We start from the raw sequence: 22,687 nt of genomic DNA, 5'->3' as shown, positions 1-22,687 counted from the left end.
GTTAAGAGGAAATGTTCCTGGGAGCAGGAAGGAGACATGTCTAAGCCTAAAGTGAGCCTAATAACCCTGTATTTTCCCTGCTAAGGAGTCTTGGAAATTACCTGAGTTGTAGCAAATAAATACGGTTATTGCAGCTTGACGAGGTTATGTTCACGTGCACATAGAGTCTGGACTGACGCAAATGATTAGACTTTGTCAATAGAGCTGAAGTTTGCAGAACAGCTAAATAAGTTGGAGACTTGAGAAAGGGAGAGTTCTGAGAAACATCCATCTCACCAAAGCGTTTCTGCTGCTACTGCAGATGCCACTGTGAATTGGAATTGCTTATTACTTCAGTCACTTTCCATAGTGCTTTGGGGGATACCATTGCCTTCGTATTATCTAAGTCTGTTCCTGCCACCAGTGACTGGAAAACCTAGGGCATTTTAACAGGCAGCCTGTTACTTGAGAGTTGGCTGGCTTCGTGTTCCCTGTACTAAAGTAGACATTTCTCCTGGGATTTAACCTCCTGTGCAAAGCCTGAACCACTTTGGTAGGAAGAATGTGGTCCTAATCATGTTTGCCAGTCACCTGTGGCTTGCAAAGTACTTAATGCTTATTAACTCATTAATCCTCTCCATGAACCCTGTGAGGAAGGTAGATGTCAAGTCGTGTTTTCTTCCTTCCAAGGGTTGTGAATTCGAAACACAGATTTGCACAGGCTGTATACGCACATGTATGGCCAATCTTGGGAAGTGACCCTACCGTTTTGAGCTGTGTGAAATCAACATACTTTAGCAGCTGGTTCTTTTTTTTTCTGGTAACTCCAAGATGGCTCTTTAAAGCTACCAAGCAAAAGTCCTCATTGAGTAAATCTAGCAAGGAGACATGGGCTGAAAAATAAAACTTTAAGCAACAGCAACTGTTTGATTGGGTGGGGAATAGATACTTATAACATCAAGACCATGATGCATGACCTTGAGGTTGTTCCAAATTCAACATGTTTATCAGTTTTTTGAGGCTCCTATTTATCCAAGGGGTAAGGGTTAGTTTAACCAGCTGTTTTCTAATCTCCTCAAAAATATTTATGAATAAACCACGGCAGGTGCTCTTTTAAAAGACCCAGTTTCTGGCTTCTGAGAGTTCTGTTCTTCTTCATTCTAAATCTGAGCAGTAGAAATGCATCCTAGTTGAAGATTGGGATTAAATGCTTATAGCTGAAACTGGGATATTATTCCTACTTCTAGGTAAGAGTGTTATTTCTGTTCCTTAGATCTATAAATTGAAGGTGATTTCTGAGGATCTGCCCTGTCACAGGGCCTGATTTTAATCAACATGCTTCTCAGATAACCATATTGCCATCTTATTATTTTCCTAATGAAGTATGCAGAGCCCAAGGACATGCAGACTGTTGATTCATCCATGTGTGCATTTATTCATTTCGCAAGTACTTCTTTATTACCCAACATGTGCTAAGTTCCTGGGGGTGCTGAAATGGCCAGGCTTAGGAGGAAGAGCAGGTGGGCTATTTAGCTCTAGGCCTCAAATTGAGACTCCTGACCTTGTTCCCAAATGAAGTTTTATTTTGGCTGTCAGTAAGGGTAATTTGTGAAATCTAAGCATTTTATCTAAGACTATATGAGAGTTTTGACAATCCTGCTTTGGCAGGTCTTAATTCCATAGCATATTGGGAGTTTCGAAAGGGGAAGTGACCTGGGCCAGGTACCACCTCTGAGAGTTTTTAGGAATGGCTCTGACACCCTTCCCGTGTCTCATTGCCCCCCAGAAGATCAGGCATCCTTTCCCCCAAGAAAGAAAGAAGGTGGTTTGCCGGGATGAAGGAGCATCTCCTGGCAGCAGCCATGGAAAATAAATGTTAGATGGAAGGGGCAAGAGACAGCCTCTGGGGAACAGAACTGAAAAGGTGTGGGACATCATAAAGCCCCCTGGGCGGTTAATGGCACAGTGAGACTAGAACGAAGTTTTCCTAATCTGATGTGCTCTTCTCTTTCCTCCATAGAAGGGGACCTTCAACAAAAGATACTGTGCTTTACCTTGCTGCATGGTCCCCTACATCACTCCTTAGGATACAGTTTGACTTCAATGTGCTTTCCTCCCTCTCCCACCCCCTCACTCCTTCTCTCCCTCCCTCCCTTCCTTCCTCTCTTCCTTTCTTCCTTCCCTCCCTCTCATTCTTTCTTTTTGTCTCTCTCACTTTCTCTCTTTCTTGTTTAATTGAGTACATCCTGCTTTAGACTTATTGCCAATGTCTTCTCACTACACTAGTCCATTGTTTCTACTAACAATAGAGGTTGGCCCACATCAAAAGCCGAAAGCTTGGTTTTTATCAGAACAATATTTGTGTTGTGTGCTTTGATCTTGACTCTCCTGCCTGGGGCCGGAGCAGGACTTTGTCACAACAGTGAACTTGAGGCTGTGTGTTCTCCTCCCTGGAGCTGGGATGGCCAGGATGCAGTTAGCCTGTTGCAGAATGAGTGTCACTTGGACTAAAAAGCCTGCAACCAGTTTTTCTCAGTAGGTCCCAACTACGTAAGGCAGAGAGGGAGGAAAAGAAAAAAAACCCACACAGATATTACTCAGCCATTAAAAAGAATGAAATAATGCCATTAGCACCAACATGGATGGACCTAGAGATTGTCATACTGAGTGAAGTTAAGTCAGAGAAAGAGAAATATCATATGGTATCGCTTATATGTGGAATCTAAAAAAGAAATGATACAAATGAACTTATTTACAAAACAGAAACAGACTCACAGACTTAAGAGAAGGAACTTATGGTTACCAGGGGGGAAAGGTGGGAGGAAGGGATAGTTAGGGAGTTTTGAGATTGACATGTACACACTGCTACATTTAAAATGGATAACCAACAAAGACCGACTGTATAGCACAGGCAACTCTGCTGAATGTTGTATAGCAGCCTTGGTGGGAGGGGAGTCTGGGGGAGAATGGATACATGTGTATGCATGGCTGAGTCCCTTTCCTGTGCACCTGAAACTATCACAGCATTGTTAATCGGCTATACTCCAATACAAAATAAAAAGTTAAAAAAAAAAACAACCCACACAAACAAGCAACCCCCTTCTCCGCCTAAAACACAGAGAACACAAACTAGGCCAGAGTGACTTATTTACCTGCCTGTCCTGTTCTTATTATTTCTCTCTCTTTGGGTTTTAGACAAGTGCAATATGACAAAAGTTTAACTCTGTGTTTTCCCTGGAGTTCCAGAATTATCTTTGAGCTGCCTGGTGGATAGCGCACTCAGTGTGCCAAAGGCTTTTCAAAGTCAGCGCGCCAAGACTGCATTTACCATTTTCCTCTAGAAAGCTGCTCATCCTCTTCAGTTCTCAAAATCGGCCACCAAGATCCCAAGCTAGAAACACTGGATTCAGCCTGCACTCCTTTCACTCACCATGTTCTGTCAATTCTCCCGCCTAAACGTCTGTGGATTCAATTACTGCCGCCTCTCCACCCTGTACTCCACACGGCTGCCAGCAAGATCTGTCCAAGATGCAAAGCCGAATGTGCCATTCTCCTTTCTAAAAAGCTCTGCGCATCCCCCAGACTCAGAGCATCACGTCTGTACCCTGAAGCATGGTAGAGCCACGTGGTCCCGAGCACCGCTGCAGCCCTGTTGGGGTTACCTGTAGCCACACTGAAATGTCTGACCAGGCCTTCACGGGGTGTGATCACAAATGCCCCTGTATCTTTGCTGTAGTTAGTTGCCTCACCTGGAATATACTTTTACAGCTAGTCACATTCTGCTCTTTCTTTCAGATTCAGCTCAACTCTGTCTTTATCAAGTCTTCTAAGGCCTCTCAATTAGTTGGTGACTTCATCCTTTTACCTGGAGTGTGGCTTACTAGAAAGAACATGGGCTTCAGAGTTAGACCAAACAGATCTTGAGAACGCGTTTCACTCTGAATCTCAGTTGTGAGCCCTTTACAGAAACTGCCTTAGATGAATACTTATGTGTGACTCAGCATCATAAATACAGAATTATTATCATTCAGGGCATAATTACAAAAGTGGGAGCTCAAGATGGCGGAGTAGAAGGACGTGGGCTCACCCCTTCTTTTGGAAACATCAAAATCATAACTAACTGCTGAACAACCATCGACAGAAAAATGCTGGAACCTGAGTCTCAGTTGTTTCATTCAGAGCATCGACACAGTGCCAACTTTGTAGACTCATTGATAGGATTAAACAAAATGGCACTGTTTCCAATAAATATCAGTTACCTTCTCACAAAACTGTACAGAGATATATAGCACAGCGGTTAAAAGAATATGGCCCTGAATCCAGCGCATGTGACTTTAAAGTCCAGCACCACCACTTGCTCCTATCAGTGACCTTGAGCAGTGACATTCACTTGAGCAAATTACTCTTTTTTCAGTGTCCTCATCTGTGTGATTATAGAACCTACTTTGTAGGCTGCTTGGGAATATTAAATGAGATAAATGTAAAGTTATCGTGTTTGACACACAGTAATCATGCAATGGATGTTGGCTGTAATCATTTTTCCCCCTGCACTTGCCATGCTATATCACAATTATTTGTTTACATTCTTCTTTTCCTATTAACTTGAAGATTCCTAAAGGGAACAGGCTATGCCATACTCGTGCGTGTATCCTCAGCGACTACCAGGAAACATGGGATAAGCATTCAGAAGGTATTTCTTCAAATGGATAAAGCCAGGAGCATTTCATCTGAAGTTTTCATTCTGCACCACAATTAACAATACAATCTGGGCTCCTTCCAGGACATTTCCCCGTTCTCCTATCCATGCCAATCACCCTTTATGATCCATTCAAAATTGGCTCCTTTAAGAAGCCTCCCCCCATGTTACCCGAGGTCCATTCAAATCTCTCCTTTAGATCTCAGTTCCTGTTGTTTTATTACTTTTTAAGTACACTATTATTATTATTATTTTGCAAGTGTATCCTCTGTAGGATTGGAGACTTGTCAACGACGGGGACTGCCTTCTTCCCTGGTCTGTGAGTGCTGTTGGTACCAACAACAGTGACACACTTGTCAGTGCTTTTAATGAAAGGTGTTACCTCTCAGGCTGCCTCTTATGGCAGCGTCTTTTCTTCCCCTTCCTTCCTTCTCTTCCTGTTCCCTCCAAGGGCTCTTGCAGCTTTGGAAGACTGTGGTTGATCACTGCTTTTGACTAGAGAGCTTCCATTCCTGCTCTGGACCCAGAGTCTATCAATTTAAGGTGTTTCTCTCCTCTGTCCTGTCTGTGGCAGGCATCATAAATACAGAATTATTATCATTCAGGGCATAATTACAAAACTGGGAGCTCAAGATGGCGGAGTAGAAGGACGTGGGCTCACCCCTTCTTATGGAAACATAAGAAGAGTGTTCCCTATCCTTCTTATTTCAGTTTAGTTGACCCCAGTGGTATTGGAAACATTTATCTGCATCCTTTGTTATACTTTATATATTTTTAAAAAGTGTGTCCCTAACCTTATATGTGAAAGGGAATCCAGAGGGTTCTGGACAGGACAGATATAGGACAGAGATAAAATATGTATTGTAACATTGTTACCCAACAGAACTCCTGAGAGAAGCTTATTTGGAAGATTTCTATTAGAAGGGCTAAATTCTGTTCTAAAGATGCTCAAAGAGCTTGATGTAAATTAAAGCTGTATGATTTGGGTTAAGTTTCAAAGAAGGCATGATTATATTTGTTTTAAGCATGTTTTTCCATTGTTTTCAAATCAGATCCTCGAGTTGAAAATGATTCTTGATTGGGAAGAAGACACAAACCAATCAAGGGCTTCTCCAGTTCAAACTGGTTGACTATTAAAAAGAAGCATAAGCATACAGCACTTGCATTTACATCATCTTCATTGTATTCACTTTCTTAGCAAAGAAACCTAAATGCTTGTGATCTAATGGAACAGAAATTACTTATACATTTCCCCCTGAATCTGTCCTTTTCTTTATTTTTGTACAGAAACAAAATTTTCAGGTGCATTTTCCTAAAGAATAATTGTTTCTCCATTCTTCACATAACAGAAATAATAGAGACTAAAAGAGAATGCCACCCAGGGTTTCCTTTAATTCCATAAATTCTGATCTCCTTTTATCTTATTCTCTGGATTCTGAGATTCTAATTTTTGACTGAGTCCCTGGACCTTTCTCTTTTCCCGAAACATTGTTCACCTCCCTCTGGGACGAGAAGTTTCCTTTCTTGGAGATACTGAGCGCCTGGCTCCATTGTAGTCCAGCCACAAATCCGATATCACAGCAGCTGTCAAATCTTCCTGATCTCCCCACCTAACAGCTTCTCTCACCCTTCCATTGAGTGAACAATCTGGAAATAGATGGTCCAAAGTGACTCTTCCTGTTAGAATTCTGAGATCATTACTCCATACCTCTGTCTGTCTTTCCCATAACCCAGCTTAATGTAAACATAGGTAAAGATTGGTACCAGAAATAAATTGCTTTAAAAAATAAGCATGGTCCATTTACATTAGATGAGTCTGCATTTTAAGAGGTACATCTTGCACACAGGATTTATAGTCTCCCTTTTAATACTGAAGGTTAAATTGGTTTGAGGTCCAAATTTTCAGTAAGCACTTGAAATCAGGCAAAGAAATACCCAATTATTAGGCGTGGTTTCTATCATGAAGGCAGGGGTGGATATAGGGAATGAGGTGAGGGAAAGTAAGGGAAAGATCCACACTGACTTGACTTTCTGCAAAGTGAATGGTGATTGTTTTTCTTGCCTTTTTGTGTCAGTCCCTTCACTGGGATCAATGTTTGTTGGAAGGAAAAGCCACTTGGCAATGTAGGATTAGTAGAAGACAGCATCACAAGACTGATTACTGTAGAGTCAGATGTTGCAATAGTTACAGACATAAACTGGTAGGAAGAGATGCATTTCATGATGGAAAAGACAGCTAGGATGCATAGAAATGTTTCTCACAAAATACAATGGCTGATTATAACCAACTCCCCAGTGATTAGCAAGAACAACTATGCGTAGCAGAGAGAGCCCTGGGCTAGGAGTGCAGACCTGCCTGTGTTCTAGGCCCTGCCCAACAGCAAATTTGCTACGTGAGTTTGGGTTAATCACATAATAATAATAACATCATAGGTATACGAATATGTGGAGCATTTTGTTAGGCATTTTATATGTGCTGGTTATCTGTTGTGCAACGAACCATCTAATGCTTAGTAACTTCAAAAATGTATCATTCTCTCTTAAAATTCCATGGTCATCTTTTGCAGTGGAGGAAAACTGAGGCTCAGAATAGATTTACCAACTTGCCAGGGTCACAAGCTGACAAAGAGTAGAGCATGCTGTCAGGGCATCATACCCTCTCTTTCAGCATCTTTTAAATGGAACATCTGGCAAACCTTACCAGCACCTCCCTCCGACGTACACTACTTCCTGCAACCCTCCCTTGCTTGTTTCTCTCCAGAACCCTTATTACCATCCTATATAGTCCATGCATACTTGTTCATGTGAGTGTTGTCTGCCCCTCTCACTAGAATGTGGTCAAATGTAAATGATGTGGTTGGAGTATAAAAGAGGTACAAGTACAAGCTAGTGTTATTTGCACACAGGAAGTACCACTGTGTCCCCTGTAGTATTCGGTAAATACCTTCTGACTTTAGGATGTCCCCATGATGAAGTTCTGAGGATGTGGGCTGCTGGGTATCCACCACTGCTGGCTTTAGGGTGCCAGCACACAGCTGAGGGGCTAATGGTTGATGCTGTTTTGCTAGAACTTGAGTGGCATGAGGACGATGTGTTCCATGGGACTCAGTGGTGTGACCATGTACAGGTGGGTTAGTCTCCATCTCAGGTGAATTGTTCTGGGCTTTGCTGCTGTTTTCTACGGTGAGTTTCACAGACAGAGACAACTGCCTCTCTTTCTAGCAGAGCTCTCAGAACATCAAAACCATTGTCCGGCTCTTGGGTAGATCAACAAAGCAATTGAATGCAGTTGCAGTGAAATAATGCAGACCCCAGAAAGGTCCAGCTGCTTGGCTGGGCTGTGACCATCTTCCCGAGTGATGCCTGCAGGTCTTTTGGGGGGAGTAGAGAAGTAGCATCTCTCTTTTCATTCATCAGAGTCATTATTTACAATTTATCAAGAATGAGAGAGGTTAGAGGTGGAAAGTGCAGAAGGATATATTAATATATATATAGTATATTAATAATAATGCCACCATGCTCAAGAAACAACAAAGCCCGATAAAAGCCTAGTAATAGAAGAAACATTTTATTGAGGCATCTTGCAAGGGATTTCTGTGTTTTATCACATTAAAGGCTCTGAACAACCCTCTGAGGAAGTAGTACCCCTGTTTAACAGATGAGAAGCCTAAGGCACAGAGATGCTAAGTGATCGGCCCAAAAGTCGCACAGTAATGTGTCAGAGCCCAGGTTTGAACCAAGATACTCTAGCTGTAGAGCCTGAGTTCTAAACAACTATATCACTAGATCTTTCTACTGCCTTTTTTGCTTTTTTGTTGATAGCATTTTCAAGGTCTAAAGAGTGTATAAGCAAGTCAATGAATGCATCTAAGATGTAAGCTCTTTGTATTCTTCAACTATATAAGCATGGTGTGTGTGTGAACAATTTATAGACATTGCTTACAGTTATCAAGTACACTGGAGTGGGAAGTGATTTTAGAAGCAGTCTATTCCAGCTTCCCACCCAATGCAGGGATCCCCAGAGAATCATCCTTCAGGTTGGCTTCAACTTTAAGGTCAGGTGAATAAAAATACTAACAACCAGCATAAGAACTGATGTTAATAATTGCTGTAACCATGGAAACAAACTAGAACACAAATGACAAAAAAGGTTCTTAAAAGAGAATAAAACACACACACACAGAGTAATGACTAGATTTGGGAACCCAAGTCAATTAATAAAGGCTGGATAATGGAGGAGAGTGGGGTTGAGAGAAGTATAGGCACTAAATGCCTGGGCATCTATAAAACACTGTCAAACCCGTTTTTGTTTGTTCATTTGTTTTGATTAAGTAAATAAAATTTTTTGTGTGTTTGTGAAAAAACTCTATGATAGCCATTCATATAATTAAAAATAAGATGCCTGTCTTTTAAGTGGATATGGGACATAAAAGAGCCTCTAAAGGAAAAAAAAAATAATGGAAGAGAAAAAGCAAGGAAACAAAAGAACAACAACAATAAACCCCAAAATATATGTAGTATGGCAAATTCATAGGTTTAAATTCTTCTATTAAAACATAAAATATTTCAAAGTGGATTAAAAAGCAATATTCAGTAATTTGCATTCATTACCCAGTGAATAAAAATGGTCTAGTCAATTACCACATTGTACAGTATTTTATTAGTTAATATCTTCTCTAATTACCTTGAAGACAGACTTTAAGTCTTATTCACTTTGGTATTGCCAGTGTATAGCTGGTATATTGTTGTCAAATATGTGTTAAATGATTTAATAATAAAAAGATAATATGTGGATAACAATATGAGGAAAATAGTATTTAATCAAAAAGTATTATACACAAGAGTGGGTGGTTTCACATTGATAAATGGTATAATCAATGGTGAAGACATAATAGATTCGAAAGTTTATGTGCCAAAGAGCTTCGCTATAAAACATATGGAGCAAAAACTGTTAGAAATACAAAGATAAATTGGTGGTAAGAGTATGGGCTTTGTAATCAGTCATACCTGGATTTGAATCATGGCTTCGCTGTTTATTAGCTTGGACCAATTATTTATCCTTTCTGAGCCTCATTTTTTCATCATCTGCAAACATGGAAATAACCTCATTGTTGTGAGGATTAAGCGAGGGAATGTAGGTAAAATACTAACCCACAGTAGTCAGCCTTCCCTCTCCACCAGGTCCCTTAATTTTTTGGAAAAAATGGAAAGGAAGGAGAAGGGGAGGGAGGGGAAGAGGAGCCCTGTCCTGCTTAATGTATCACTGCTTGGATGTACCATTATTTATTCTCTTGATGACATCTTTTTAGATGGCCATTAAGAGAGTTTCTAATATTTTGCTATCAGAAACAAGACTGTAATGAATATTCTTAGAAATATGTCACTTCGCATACGTGTAAAAGTACTCCAAGAATAAGAATTTATCCTGAGTCAAAAGGTATGTGTGAGGCGTCCCCGCACGGGAGCCTGCAGGCGGTTGGGCAGGGCCGGCTCTTGGTGCCCACGTGGCAGCCTCCAGGGACTTCCCTGGTGGTCCAGTGATTCAGACTCTGCACTTCCAACGCAGGGGGTGCGGGTCCTGGTCACGGAACTAAGATCCCACATGCAGCACGGCAGGGCCCAAAAAAAAAAAAAAAAAAAAAACCCAAAATGGCCGCCTCCAGGAGCGCTCACGCGGACTATTCCCCCAGGACCTGCGCCTCCGCTGTCCTTGCTCCCACAGTGAGCCACAGCCGGCCCCCGCCTCCCCCGGAGACCCTCCAGGACCCGCAGTGTTGCCTCTCCGGGCCGACATCTGTGGTAAACGCAGCCAGGTCAAGTTCCTAAAGCTGCCAGACTCCCTCTTCTCAAGGCCAGTAATGCGAGAAGTCTTTGTGGGAAGCAGAGGAGCAAGCAGCTGCCTTTCTTGTGCTCGCCTAAACGTTTCTGGAGGATAAGCCACGTCAGTCTACAAAGAGGTTTTCATACAAGCAAAATAAGATGTAAATGGACCAAAAGTGAAGCTCATTCTTGCAGTAAGCACTGTTACTCTCCAAGCAACCATGGTTTACGTTTTGGAATTTTGAAACTTAGCACTTCTGCTCCCAAGGGACTTACAAAAGCGAGCCTTTGTATGTCCCGTATTAAAAATACTTTGAACTCTGTTTCGAAGGCTGTTTTTGGCAAGCAGAATGAAATGATCTCTCGTTTAGCTCAACTTAAGCCAAGTCCTCGAATATTAAGAAAAGTGTCAGATGGTGGCTGGTTAAAACAGAAAAACATTAAACAAACCATCAAATTTCTGAAAAAATACAGCAACAAATCAGCAGAAAAGGGTTCTTTTGCAGCAAAGGAAAGTCACGTTATGGAGAAAGAAGATATAGGTAAACAAAGCCTTTTTCATTACACGAATAATCTAACCACAAAATTTGGAGAGTCATTCTACTTTTTATCAAGTCATATTAATTCATACTTCAAGCGTGAGGAAAAAATGTCTGAACAAAAGGAAAATAAACATTTCCAGGACAAATCAGAACTTGAACTTAAAAAGACTGAAGACGAGAAACCCAGTTCTCCAGATCCTGGCGTCCTGACTGATAAGAAGCTGGGCTCAGAAGCTTCTTTATGTTCTGAGGACAATGCTGCAAGTCCCAGTGGGACGCCTGAGGTTCTTCCCATTTCTACTAAACAAAGTATTGCTAACTTTCTTTCTCGTCCCACTGAAGGTGTACAAGCTTTAGTAGGTGGTTATATTGGTGGACTTGTCCCCAAACTAAAGTGTGATTCAAAGAGTCAGTTAGAAGAGCAGGAAGAGGCGATGAAAGCTGAGCAGGCCATCAGCAAAGACAAAAATGCAGAGGAGAAAAGGCGGCTATCTCTTCAGCGAGAAAAGATAATTGCCAGAGTGAGTATTGATAACAGAACCCGGGCATTAGTTCAAGCGTTAAGAAGAACAACTGACCCAAGGCTCTGCATTAATAGAGTTGAAGAACTGACGTTCCATCTTCTAGAATTTCCTGAAGGAAAAGGAGTGGCTGTCAAGGAAAAAATTATTCCATATTTACTACGATTGAGACAAATTAAGGATGAAACTCTTCAGGCTGCAGTTAGAGAAATTTTGGCCTTAATTGGCTACGTGGATCCAGTGAAAGGAAGAGGAATCCGGATTCTCACAATTGATGGTGGAGGAACAAGGGGTGTGGTTGCTCTTCAGACCCTACGAAAATTAGTTGAACTTACTCAGAAGCCAGTTCATCAACTCTTTGATTACATTTGTGGTGTAAGCACAGGTGCTATATTAGCATTCATGTTGGGATTGTTTCACATGCCCCTGGATGAATGTGAGGAACTTTATCGAAAATTGGGATCAGATGTGTTTTCACAAAATGTCATTGTTGGAACAGTCAAAATGAGTTGGAGCCATGCATTTTATGACAGTCAAACATGGGAAAACATTCTTAAGGATAGAATGGGATCTTCACTAATGATTGAAACAGCAAGAAACCCCATGTGTCCTAAGGTAGCTGCAGTAAGTACCATAGTGAACAGAGGGATAACGCCAAAAGCCTTTGTGTTCAGAAACTATGGACATTTTCCTGGAGTCAACTCTCACTATTTGGGAGGCTGTCAGTATAAAATGTGGCAGGCCATCAGAGCCTCATCTGCTGCTCCCGGCTACTTTGCAGAGTATGTGTTGGGAAATGATCTTCATCAGGATGGAGGTTTGCTCCTGAATAACCCTTCAGTGTTAGCAATACACGAGTGTAAATGTCTTTGGCCAGACGTCCCATTAGAGTGCATAGTATCCTTGGGCACTGGACGTTACGAGAGTGACGTGAGAAACACTGCGACACACACGAGCCTGAAAACCAAACTGTCTAATGTTATCAACAGTGCTACAGACACAGAAGAAGTCCATGTAATGCTTGATGGTCTGTTACCTCCTGACACCTATTTTAGATTTAATCCTGTTATTTGTGAAAACATACCTCTAGATGAAAGTCGAAATGAAAAGCTGGATCAGCTGCAGTTGGAGGGGTTGAAGTACATAGAAAGAAATGAAGAAAAAATGAAAAAACTTGCAAAAATATTAAGTCAAGAAAAAACAACTCTGCAGAAAATTAATGACTGGATAAAACTAAAAACTGACATGTATGAAGGCCTTCCATTCTTTTCAAAATTGTGATGAGTGTGTGCATGTATAGCCTCCTAACTGGATGCCTGTTGAGAAGATCCACAGAATTCAGTAAGGGGTTGTGGGGTTCAGCAGGACTGCCTTTGAAATGCTTAGAATTCTGGGGAATCCTGAAAAGACAGTGGTCGGCCCAGCTTGCACAGTACAGAGAGGGTGTGCGTGGTTACAGAATTCATCTGGGAATTAGGTTTTCATGATGTTAATAGTTAACCACGCATTAGGAATCTTACTGTGCCAGTTGGTTTTAGTACATATTGGTGTTGTATTGTTTGATGTTTGAAAATTTATTAATATATGTGCCAAACAAGGATTGAAAGCTGTCATATTATACTTGGTATTTTTACTTCAGTCACCATAATCATGTTAAATTTATTTGATCATTGATCTTCTTTCATGTGGAAAAGCTAATTTCTTCTTAAAATAATTCATCTCTTTAAACATCACTTAGGTTTTCACTAGCTACATTCTGCATTCCAAATGTTGCCTTCTACTATTGTCATATCATCTAAACAGATGCAGAAAAAATGGGATTCTCTCTATCAAGGGACTTTTACATTTGAAATATGAAAGATCCAGATACAGTTTTCTATTCCAAATGTGTTTATTTCAACATTGTTTGGTTCCGAAAGATAGGTGAAGTTCCAATCAACCACTTTTTCCCCCTGAAATTTCAAGATAATGCTGTATGTTAACTTTTCTAGCTCTAGCTTAGCATTCACTGTTATGAAAGTAATTATTTGAATTTACTGAGAAAATGCCCCATCATTAACAAAAATAAACTATTGAAATAAAAAAAAAAAAAAAAAAAAAAAAAGGTATGTGTGCTTATGACTTGGAGACTATCGCCAGATTACTCTCCAGAGCTATTGTGCCAGTCTACTCTCTACCAGCAAAGTACTGAGAATGTATTTTTCCTCATACTCTTGCCCATTACATTGTGTTATCAACTTTTTGATCTTTGCTTATCTAATCGGTGGAAAAAACAACATTGAAACTTTGATTTGCATTTCACTTATTTTGAGTGAGGTCAAGCATCATATTGTAGATTTAATATTTTTTCCTATTTCTATTCTTTGCCCATTTTTTTGTTGGTGTTCTTTATAGTTTAAGGAAATTAGTCTCTTGTTAGTTGTAAAATATGTTTCCCATTTATCTTTTGACTTTGCTTAATAGTATTTTTTTCATTAAGACATTTAAAAAATGTTTATATAGTCAAATTTATTAATCTTTTAAAAATGACATTCAGGGTTTATGTCATATGTAGCAGGGCCTACCTTACCTTAGATTATTTTATAAGGTCATTTTTCTTCTAATATTTATTGGTTCCATTGTTTAAGTTTACGTCTTGATCCTTCTGTAATTTATTTTGTTGAAGGTGTATTGTTTTAAAATGACCTCTACATTTTATGTGCTAAAAACCAGTTGTACTAATAATCCCATGCCTTTTGGTGTCTAACACAAAGATAAGACCAGGCAACCAGTGCCAGATACCAGCAAGGTGGTTGTTGAAGAGAAATATGTTAGTTCTGTTAGGACAAAGACCCCTGTATCTACTAGTTACAAGGAAACTGATTTCCACTCCTCCAGGAAGAAAGAACATTTTAACAATTAGAGAGACCAACAATGGCATCGCCTCCTTTTTGCAGGTTTCTTTGTGGCTTAGTAAGCTAACTATTTTTCTGAGTACTCCCGGAAGCCTGCATTCCTCTGTCTGCTTTTCAAGAAGAGCTTTGCATTTTACAATGAGCATCATTAACCAAGCAGTTCTTGGGAAATAAGCACATATAGTAATGGGATATGTAGGACTCATACTGTCTAAATAACAAAATAAATTTCCTGGGATTCACATACCTTGTGCTGGAGGTAGACGTTTCTGAGATAGTCCATTGCAGTGATAAGAGACTGGGCTTCAGAGTCAGAGGGCCTGTGTGCCTGGCTACACATACCTCTGAGCCTCAGTTTCTTCATCTATAAAATAGGGATATTAATACTACCAAGGGATTGTAGTCTGGCACTCCTGAAAGTTTAAATGATTGATAAATACTAGTTATTTTTATTATTATCCTGTTTTGGTACAATTCCATTGCCTAGCATTTTTTTTTTTTTTTTCTTTCAGCAAGCATTTATTGAGTGCCCACTGGGTACTGAACACTGTACTGGATTCTGGGGCCTAAAGAAGATTAAACAAGGTACCTGTCATCAAAGACCACAGTCTTAGGTTGTACAGAAGTATGGGGACAAAATACTAATTAGATCAATAAAGCCAAAAGCACTGTACAAATTCTAGATTATAATCCAAACTAGAGAAGGAATGGCACATAGAGCAAAGTAACTTATGTTGGCAACAAGCCTGTGAGTGAACAACAGCTGGTAGGAAAATCAAGTAGAAGCTTCCTCTGTACCCTCCAAACCCAAACAGTCCCCTTCTTTCATGCACGTAACGAGAGATGACAGCACAGGATCAGGTCCTAATGCACAGGCTTTCATGAACCCAGTCCTTCTTTTCATCCTGATTAGAGGATAAAGGAAATGGGTTTCCTGGCTGGTCTCATCCTGGTAAACATTTTGCCTGCTTTACAGAACTGCCACCCTAGTTAAGTGCAATTTGCCGGACCTGCAGTTGGTAGAAAACAGCAGGGCCTTTGTCAGTGAATAGAGCTGTAGTGACAGGGGGGACATTTATAAAAATGCTGGTGTGTCTCATGCCGCATGCCAGCTGGTGCTATTAGTGCTCTGCTAAGTGACTCTTGAAATTCCCTATAATCAATTCTGAAAGTAAAGCCAGGGCATAATGAGTAATCAAATTCAGTTCTCTGGAACCCATAGTAGCGGTGGTTTTAAACGCGGGTATTGTCTCACTGGAAGTTGAAAACTTCTGAGAAGTTGAGAAAAAAAAGGTTGATATTTTTATAAAGAATCATATGGGTTCTTTTCCAGTGGTTTTATGTTTATTAAGAACCAGCAATCCATGAGCTGCAGGAATACCATAGACTGGGCACCTTGTAAACAACAGAAATTTATTTCTCACAGGTCTGGAGGCCAGAAGTTCAAGAACAGGGTGTCAGCATGGTGGGGTTAAGGGCCTTCTTACAGGTTGCAGACTTCGCATCGTATCCTCACATAGTGGAAGGGAGGGGCGAGGGATTTCTCTGGGGTCTCTTTTATAAGAGTGCTAATACCATTCATGAGGGCTCTACCCTCATTAGCGAAGCACCTCCCAAAGGCTCTACCTTTTAATATCATCACACTGGGCATTAGGATTTCAACATATGAAATGAGGGGCAGGGGGAGATATACTCCGACCATAACAACATGGGTAAATGGAACCCATGGATTTATGTGAAACCTGCAAATCCTGGTCTGAGTTACCATTTTGAGAAGAAGAAACACTTCTATTAAAAGTCTCTGGTTGCCTCACAGGGTGTTCTATACCAAGCATAGGGGTGGGTTAACTATGACCTGTGGGCCAATTCCAGTTCACCACGTTTTCTGGGGGGTTATCTGCCTAGGAATTAGGCTGTGTTTATTGTTTCCTGGAACTGTAGGTGTCAGAGACTGTATTCTTCTGATGTCCTTGTTTTTGTCTGCTCTGTTGTCTTGGGTTTCCCTAGAGACTCCTTTAGAAATATGATCTGAGCCTTGCAGTTAGCAGTAATCCCCTGTTATTATACAGTAGCCGCATTGATGTGGTGGCAGCATGTGTGCGAGGGGAAACACTCTTTTATCCTTTGATTATGGTTAGGTCTCAGTCCTTAGTCTCCATCATTGCAGATTTAAGAGCCTTTTAATTTCTTTTCCTGTTTATATTCTTTGCCCATTTTTCTGTTGGGTTGATTAACTCTTGTAGGCATTCTTTATAGTTTAAGGAAATTAGCCTCACATTAGTTTCCCATTTGTCTTTTGACTTTATGCTCTTTTTTTATCCACAGAGAAAAACCAAAAAAAAAAAGGTGAATACATTTGACTATATACAGTTCTTCACAAGTGGTTCTCAGAAGTTTTTTTCACCCCTTAGATGAAACAGGAAGACGAGGAAGGGCTGCAGTTGGGTATTTCCCTTCCCTTAGCTCGTTTGGGTTCTGATAAAACCCCAGTAGTTTAGGCTCCAGTAAAATAGTTTCCCTTGAAGGCAGGTCTTGTTAAGGAGAACAGAAGAGTCTGGGTATACAGTTGACCCTTAAACAGCACAGGTTTGAACTGCATGGGTCCACTTATACGTGGATTGTTTTCAATAAATACGTTCTACAGTACAACACGATCTGAAGTTGGTCGAACCTTCAGGTTGTTGGTTGGTGGATGTGGAACCATGGATACAGAGGGCAGACTGTAAAGGTATATGCAGATTTTTGATGGCGGGGAGTGGGGCGGTGGGATGGGGTGGGGGGTTGGCACCCTTAACTCCTGCATTGTTCAAGGGTCAACTGTATTTCAGAGTGGTTACTTTTCCTCTCCTCCTGCTGGAGGCATGAAGGGCTCATTTTCCAGTCTTCACGTTGAGAACCTGAAGCTCTCGGAGATAAAACTCAGGAAAGTGTGGGAGTCCCTCAAGTCTAGGCCTCCAGGAGTTTTAATCTCTCAAGCTAGGCCAAACCCAGTCTCCAATAATTAGTAATTAAAGGCTAATCAGCCAAGTGCAATTTAAGTATTCCTACCCAATGCTGGCTCCAGCAGAGTTTGTGCTCCTGGTAAGATGTGAATCTCTATAGCTACCTGTCTGGCCACTTGTGGGAGCATGGTGATTTGCTCTGTGACCTCAACTCTCTAATGACCTAAGAGAAGTTGTTGATTTGTAGTTTTTCAGCTTTTTTTCCTGTTGTGAGGGTGGGAGCGACAACTTACTAGCTCTTCGCATGTCAAACCAGAAAGCGAGACTCACCACCACCCTTTTTTGAACAGCCCATGAGCTAAGAATTAAGTTGTCGAATAAAATTTAAAAGAGAATATTTTGTGACTTGTAGAAGTTATATCAAATTCAAACTTCAGTACCCAGAAATCAAATTCTGATGGAGCATAGCCACTCTTATCCATTGATATATTATCTACGGCAGAATCGAGTAGTTGCGAGAGGGACTTTATGGCCAGCAAAGCCTAGCATATTTACCCTCTGATCCTTTACAGAAAAAGCTTGCTGACCCCTGGTTTAACACATTCTGGATGCAGGTCCTGATTAAGTTCAAATCCTTTTTGACACTGTGCTTGAGTTGGAAATCAACATTGAGCACCTATCAAGTACGGGACAGGATCATAATATTCAGAGATGAGCGAAGACATAGGCCTGCCCTCAGGGAGCTTACAGCCTTGTGGGGCAGACTAAGGGTCAACCAAATAAGCATTTACTGGATTGTTTCAGAATGAAAGACACTGGAGTTAGCTTGCAAGAGAGGGTCATTAGAGCCCAGCCTACTGGGGAGAATAGGAAGTACTTGGTGATGGGCCAAGGGCTGGGTCTTCTTAGAGTGCCAAGGTCAGGAGATCGTTGGTGTGCTGTACTTTCTTACTCAGTGTCGATCGCTAACAGTGATGGATGCCCCGTGACTGCTGTGGCCACCTCAGTATTGTAATGCCACTTTCAAATAGGCATAACTGTGTTCAGTGTGGTTTTCAGTTCTTACGTTACCAAGAAGTATACTGCTTTGGAGAGGAAGTGTGCTCATTTATCAAAAAAGTATGTGAAGCAGACTACCAACCTAATGACCAATGAATCAGGAGAATTCCCTAAATGTTTATAAACAGGTAGAAATATGTGAACATTTCCAGGTTGGTCTTAACTCTGTTGGTCATATTTGCTGCTCTCTTTCTGTCCTCTGAAGCTTGCTTTGGGTTTCCTGCAGAAAAAAAGCTAAACCACTAACTGTTGAGCTCATATATATCCTATAATACAGAGTGAGTCTACTATGATCTCCATAGAGAATAGCGACTTTAGAACTCATGGCCATAACCTGTTTTAAACTCTTTCAGTTCTTACTGTTATGTGTATAACAGCTGTAAGATATCACAAACACTTCCTGATCTTAAGTGGGTTGATGCTGAGGAAGGTCTGTGATGGGCTTATGTAATAGGGTGGGTGTAGGCAACACGTAGATATACAGTCTGGATTTCCTTATTCATTGAAGATAACTTCCGTGAAGTCTGGAGTCTTTAGGAAAGAGAGATGACCATACTAGCCTCTTGGGTCTTCTTTGTGTTAAGTGTTAAGGTCAGCCTAGTTCATGATTAAATAGTAGCTTTGAGTCTTTCTGGCTATGTCCCCAAACTGCAACCTGATTGCACACTATGCTGTGGTTTGGCAGGGGAACAAAGGTATATTCCCTTACCTTCTTCTTAGATTCTTTATCTGAGTGATTGTGAAATCCCCTCAGGAAGTCTTGTAAGTGAGCCGTCAACAGATGACATTGCATGTAAATGGAGCTGGAGAAATAATGAAGCAAATGACCCATGCAGAAGTGACCTAGAGACTGTCATACAGAATGAAGTAAGTCAGAAAGAGAAAAACAAATATCGTATATTAACGCATATATGTGGAACCTAGAAAAATGGTACAGATGAACCAGTTTGCAAGGCAGAAATAGAGACACAGACGTAGAGAACAAATGTATGGACACCAAGGAGGGAAAGGGGGCAGGTGGGACGAACTGGGAGATTGGGATTGACATATATACACTAACATGTGTGAAATAGATAACTAGTGAGAACATGCCGTATAGCACAGGGAACTCTACCTCACTTTGCTGTACAGTAGAAACTAACACAACATTGTAAAACAACTATACCCCAATTTAAAGAAAAAGAAAGTGACTGAGGCACAAATAAAGAGCACATTCTTGACCGTCTTGCAGCTCTCATAGAATTTAGACTTGACAAGGACTTCCAACTCAATGCAGAGATCACTTTCATGAAACCTGTGTTCTGTTTTCATCATCCAGGTCCTTTCCGAATGTGTCCAGAGGTGGGGAACTCATGCCCTCACCTCAACCCATAAGCATTAGGGCTCACTAATGATTACGTTAGGGATCTTGTGGTTGCGAGTGACTCCAAACTCAAACTCGTTTTAGGGAAAAGCAACATTTTTTAGCTCTCTTGACAAAACTTGGGAAGGGCAGGTTTCAAGGATGAGTAGAAGCTAGGTTTGAATACTGGAAATCAATCAATTTCTCCATCTCTTTCCCTGCCTCCCTCACTTTCCTCATTTCCTCTTTCCCTCTCTGATTTTCTCTATTCTATTCCATCTTTCTAAGTAGAGATGGGCTTTCTCCACTTAGTGGAAAACATGGCCACCAGCAACTTCCCAAGCTCATATATCCCTGCTTCACAGTTAGAAAGGGTTTGCTATTTGTTCTTTCTGGTTCCCATGTTCCCAGTGGGGGGGAAAGATCTGATTAGCCTACCTTCCATCTGGTGTCTATACTCACGCAGTCAAAGTAGCCAGGAAGGAAGGACACCCCCATTGGAATGTTATGGTTGGAATAAAGGAAAGTCTTTCACAGAGGAAGGGAAGAGTGTTAGGCTGATGAATCAAGGGATGCACATTAGAGACATCTTGGGTGCTTGGGAATGCTTTCCTAATTATAACTGAGTGCTTGTACTTCCTAGTTTCGCCTTCTCTTGAAACACAAAATGCGTTAATCCTTTCTTCCTTGTGACCTTTCAAATATGTAAATACAGCTTCCACGTCTGCCCATTTGGCCTATTACAACAATCTCCTGGCCTATGTCTCCTGTCTCTGAGTGACCTTCTCCTTTCACTTTCGACTCCAATAGGACCTTCTTGGATGTCTCCCTACTTACTCTTTTCCTTTAGCCTCCTTACTCACCCTGTCATTCCACCTTAGTCCCCAGAGTTCCCCTTAATCATCGCTCAGCTGGCCTTGGCAGCTGTGGGCCTGTTACCCAGTATCATGTAGGAATGCAGTTCTTTCAGTAGAAAACAGGTTTGGGAACCTGATAGATCTGTTTTGATTCCATCTCTCCCACTGAGTAAAAGTGTGACCTTGAGAAATTGACTTAGCCTTTCACAGTGTTGTCATGAGGATTCCGGACTAATACCTACACATAGTCCCTAGCCCAAGGTCTGGCATTGAGTAGGCACCCAATAAAGGATAGCTGTGGTTATTGTCATCATGATGATTACCTTAATTCCTGACTTCCCATAGGTAAGGGGCATGTGGTTAGAGACCAGATCCTCTAGCCTTTGTCCGTGGAGAAAAAGATGAGACTTTTCCTAACCTGGAAAAGGAAAAAATTGGCAGGCACAAGTTGGACCTTGGGACTTCAATTTCTTTTTCCCCCCGCAGGCTTTAGATTTCAATCTCTGTGCCTCTGGGAATGTAGCAGTTGATTTTCTCTTGTTTTCTACCTCAGGTTTTAGGCCAATTGTCTTGAGGGAAATAAAACCTCTGTTATCCCAAGCTAGGGAATTGGACAGAATTCAAATGCCATCCAGGTCAGCTATTAGAGACCCTAAAGGTAGAGATGATTCTTCTCTGGGGCTTTCTTGAAAGTGTCAGCCCAACTCGTTCAGCTCAGCTGAAGAAAGACGGTTCTCATATTATTACTCTGGGTAAATGTCTTGGCATTTGAAGCTCTCCAAATTTTGGCTCTAGTTTAATTTTCCAGCTTTAATTCCCTTTACTTTCTAATACTTACCTTCTGCCATTCAGAAAAGGTCAATTTACTGTCCCCAAAGCTCGCCCTGTGAATAGGTACCTCTGAAATTTCCCTATATCATTACCCAAGTGGGTGTCCTGCACCAAGCTAAATCCATCTTTACCACCTTATCCGTTCATCCATCCATACCCATCTGTCTATCCACTGAATAAGATAATATTTGTTCTATTCTATTATTAGTGTTCTGTTCCAGGTGCTAGATGTGACCAACATCAAGTTCCTCGTCTCGTGGAGTTTACATTCTAGTGAAAGAAACAGAAAACAAATACATAAATAGATGCTTTAATGTCAGGTGTGTTAAGTGTTGTGCTGAAAACTAAAGCAAAGTGAGGAAATAGAAAATGATGTTGAGAATGGGGAGGGTAAGGGAGTGACTCTTATTAGATACACTCATTATGAATCCTAGACTCTTAATGATTTGGAGGATGGGAAGTGGAAGTTGAGGTAGTCCAGAATACCACCTCATTCTCTGAAAGATGTCTAGCTACGGAGACAATACACCATCGCTCTTAACAGCATGGGCCTTGGAGTTGGATTAACCTGTGTTTGAATTCTAGCTCAACCACATGTCACCACTTGCTGCCATCTCAGAGAGGAGATTGTTTTAAATGATATATATTTAATATTAATTAATTATATATTTTATTTATTTTAAATTATATAATACATGTGTACATATGTGTGTGTGTGTGTGTGTGTGTGTGTGTGTTTTGCTAACCCCTGTGTTTCTGGGAACTTTAACTCAGCCAAGTTGCCTGACCTGAGATCAAATTGGATTTTTCATTACCCTTTTGTCTAATGAAACGAGTAAACCTGCCCTTCTACTAGGCTTGGCTTTTGATTTTTTTGTTTTTAAATTTATTTAGTATTTATTTATTTATTTTTTGGCTGTGTTGGGTCTTTGTTGCTGCGAGCATGGGCTCTAGGCACGCAGGCTTCAGTAGTTGTGGCACGTGGGCTCAGTAGTTATGGCTCGCAGGCTCCAGAGCGCAGGCTCAGTAGTTGTGGTGCACGGGCTTAGTTGCTCCACGGCATGTGGGATCTTCCCGGACCAGGGCTTGAACCCGTGTCCCCTGCATTGGCAGGCGGATTCTTAACCACTGAGCCACCAGGGAGGTCCCAAGGCTTGGCTTTCGTTAATTATCTCTTTAAATGTGATATTTTTCTTTTCTCATG

General features: G+C 41.0%; 2 protein-coding genes across 2 annotated transcripts in view; both read left to right on the top strand.

The window, feature by feature from the left end:
- The window catches only part of SNTB1 (syntrophin beta 1), a 243,128-nt gene that overhangs the window by 25,785 nt on the left and 194,656 nt on the right, over nt 1-22,687 (top strand). The window lies entirely within an intron of this gene.
- LOC133076972 (calcium-independent phospholipase A2-gamma) lies at nt 10,534-13,371 on the top strand. The gene has a single exon (XM_061171685.1). The coding sequence runs from the start codon at nt 10,788-10,790 to the stop codon at nt 12,837-12,839; it is 2,052 nt and encodes a 683-aa protein (XP_061027668.1). The 5' UTR covers nt 10,534-10,787; the 3' UTR covers nt 12,840-13,371.

The sequence above is a fragment of the Eubalaena glacialis genome, chromosome 17 (genome assembly GCF_028564815.1).
Source record: "Eubalaena glacialis isolate mEubGla1 chromosome 17, mEubGla1.1.hap2.+ XY, whole genome shotgun sequence".
NCBI classification, from domain to species: Eukaryota; Metazoa; Chordata; class Mammalia; order Artiodactyla; family Balaenidae; genus Eubalaena; species Eubalaena glacialis.
This window is presented reverse-complemented; position numbering and strand designations above follow the sequence as displayed.

Coding starts and splice junctions, on each gene's coding strand:
- LOC133076972 (XM_061171685.1), top strand. CDS start 10,788: ATGTCCCGTATTAAAAATACTTTGAACTCTGTTTCGAAGGCTGTTTTT.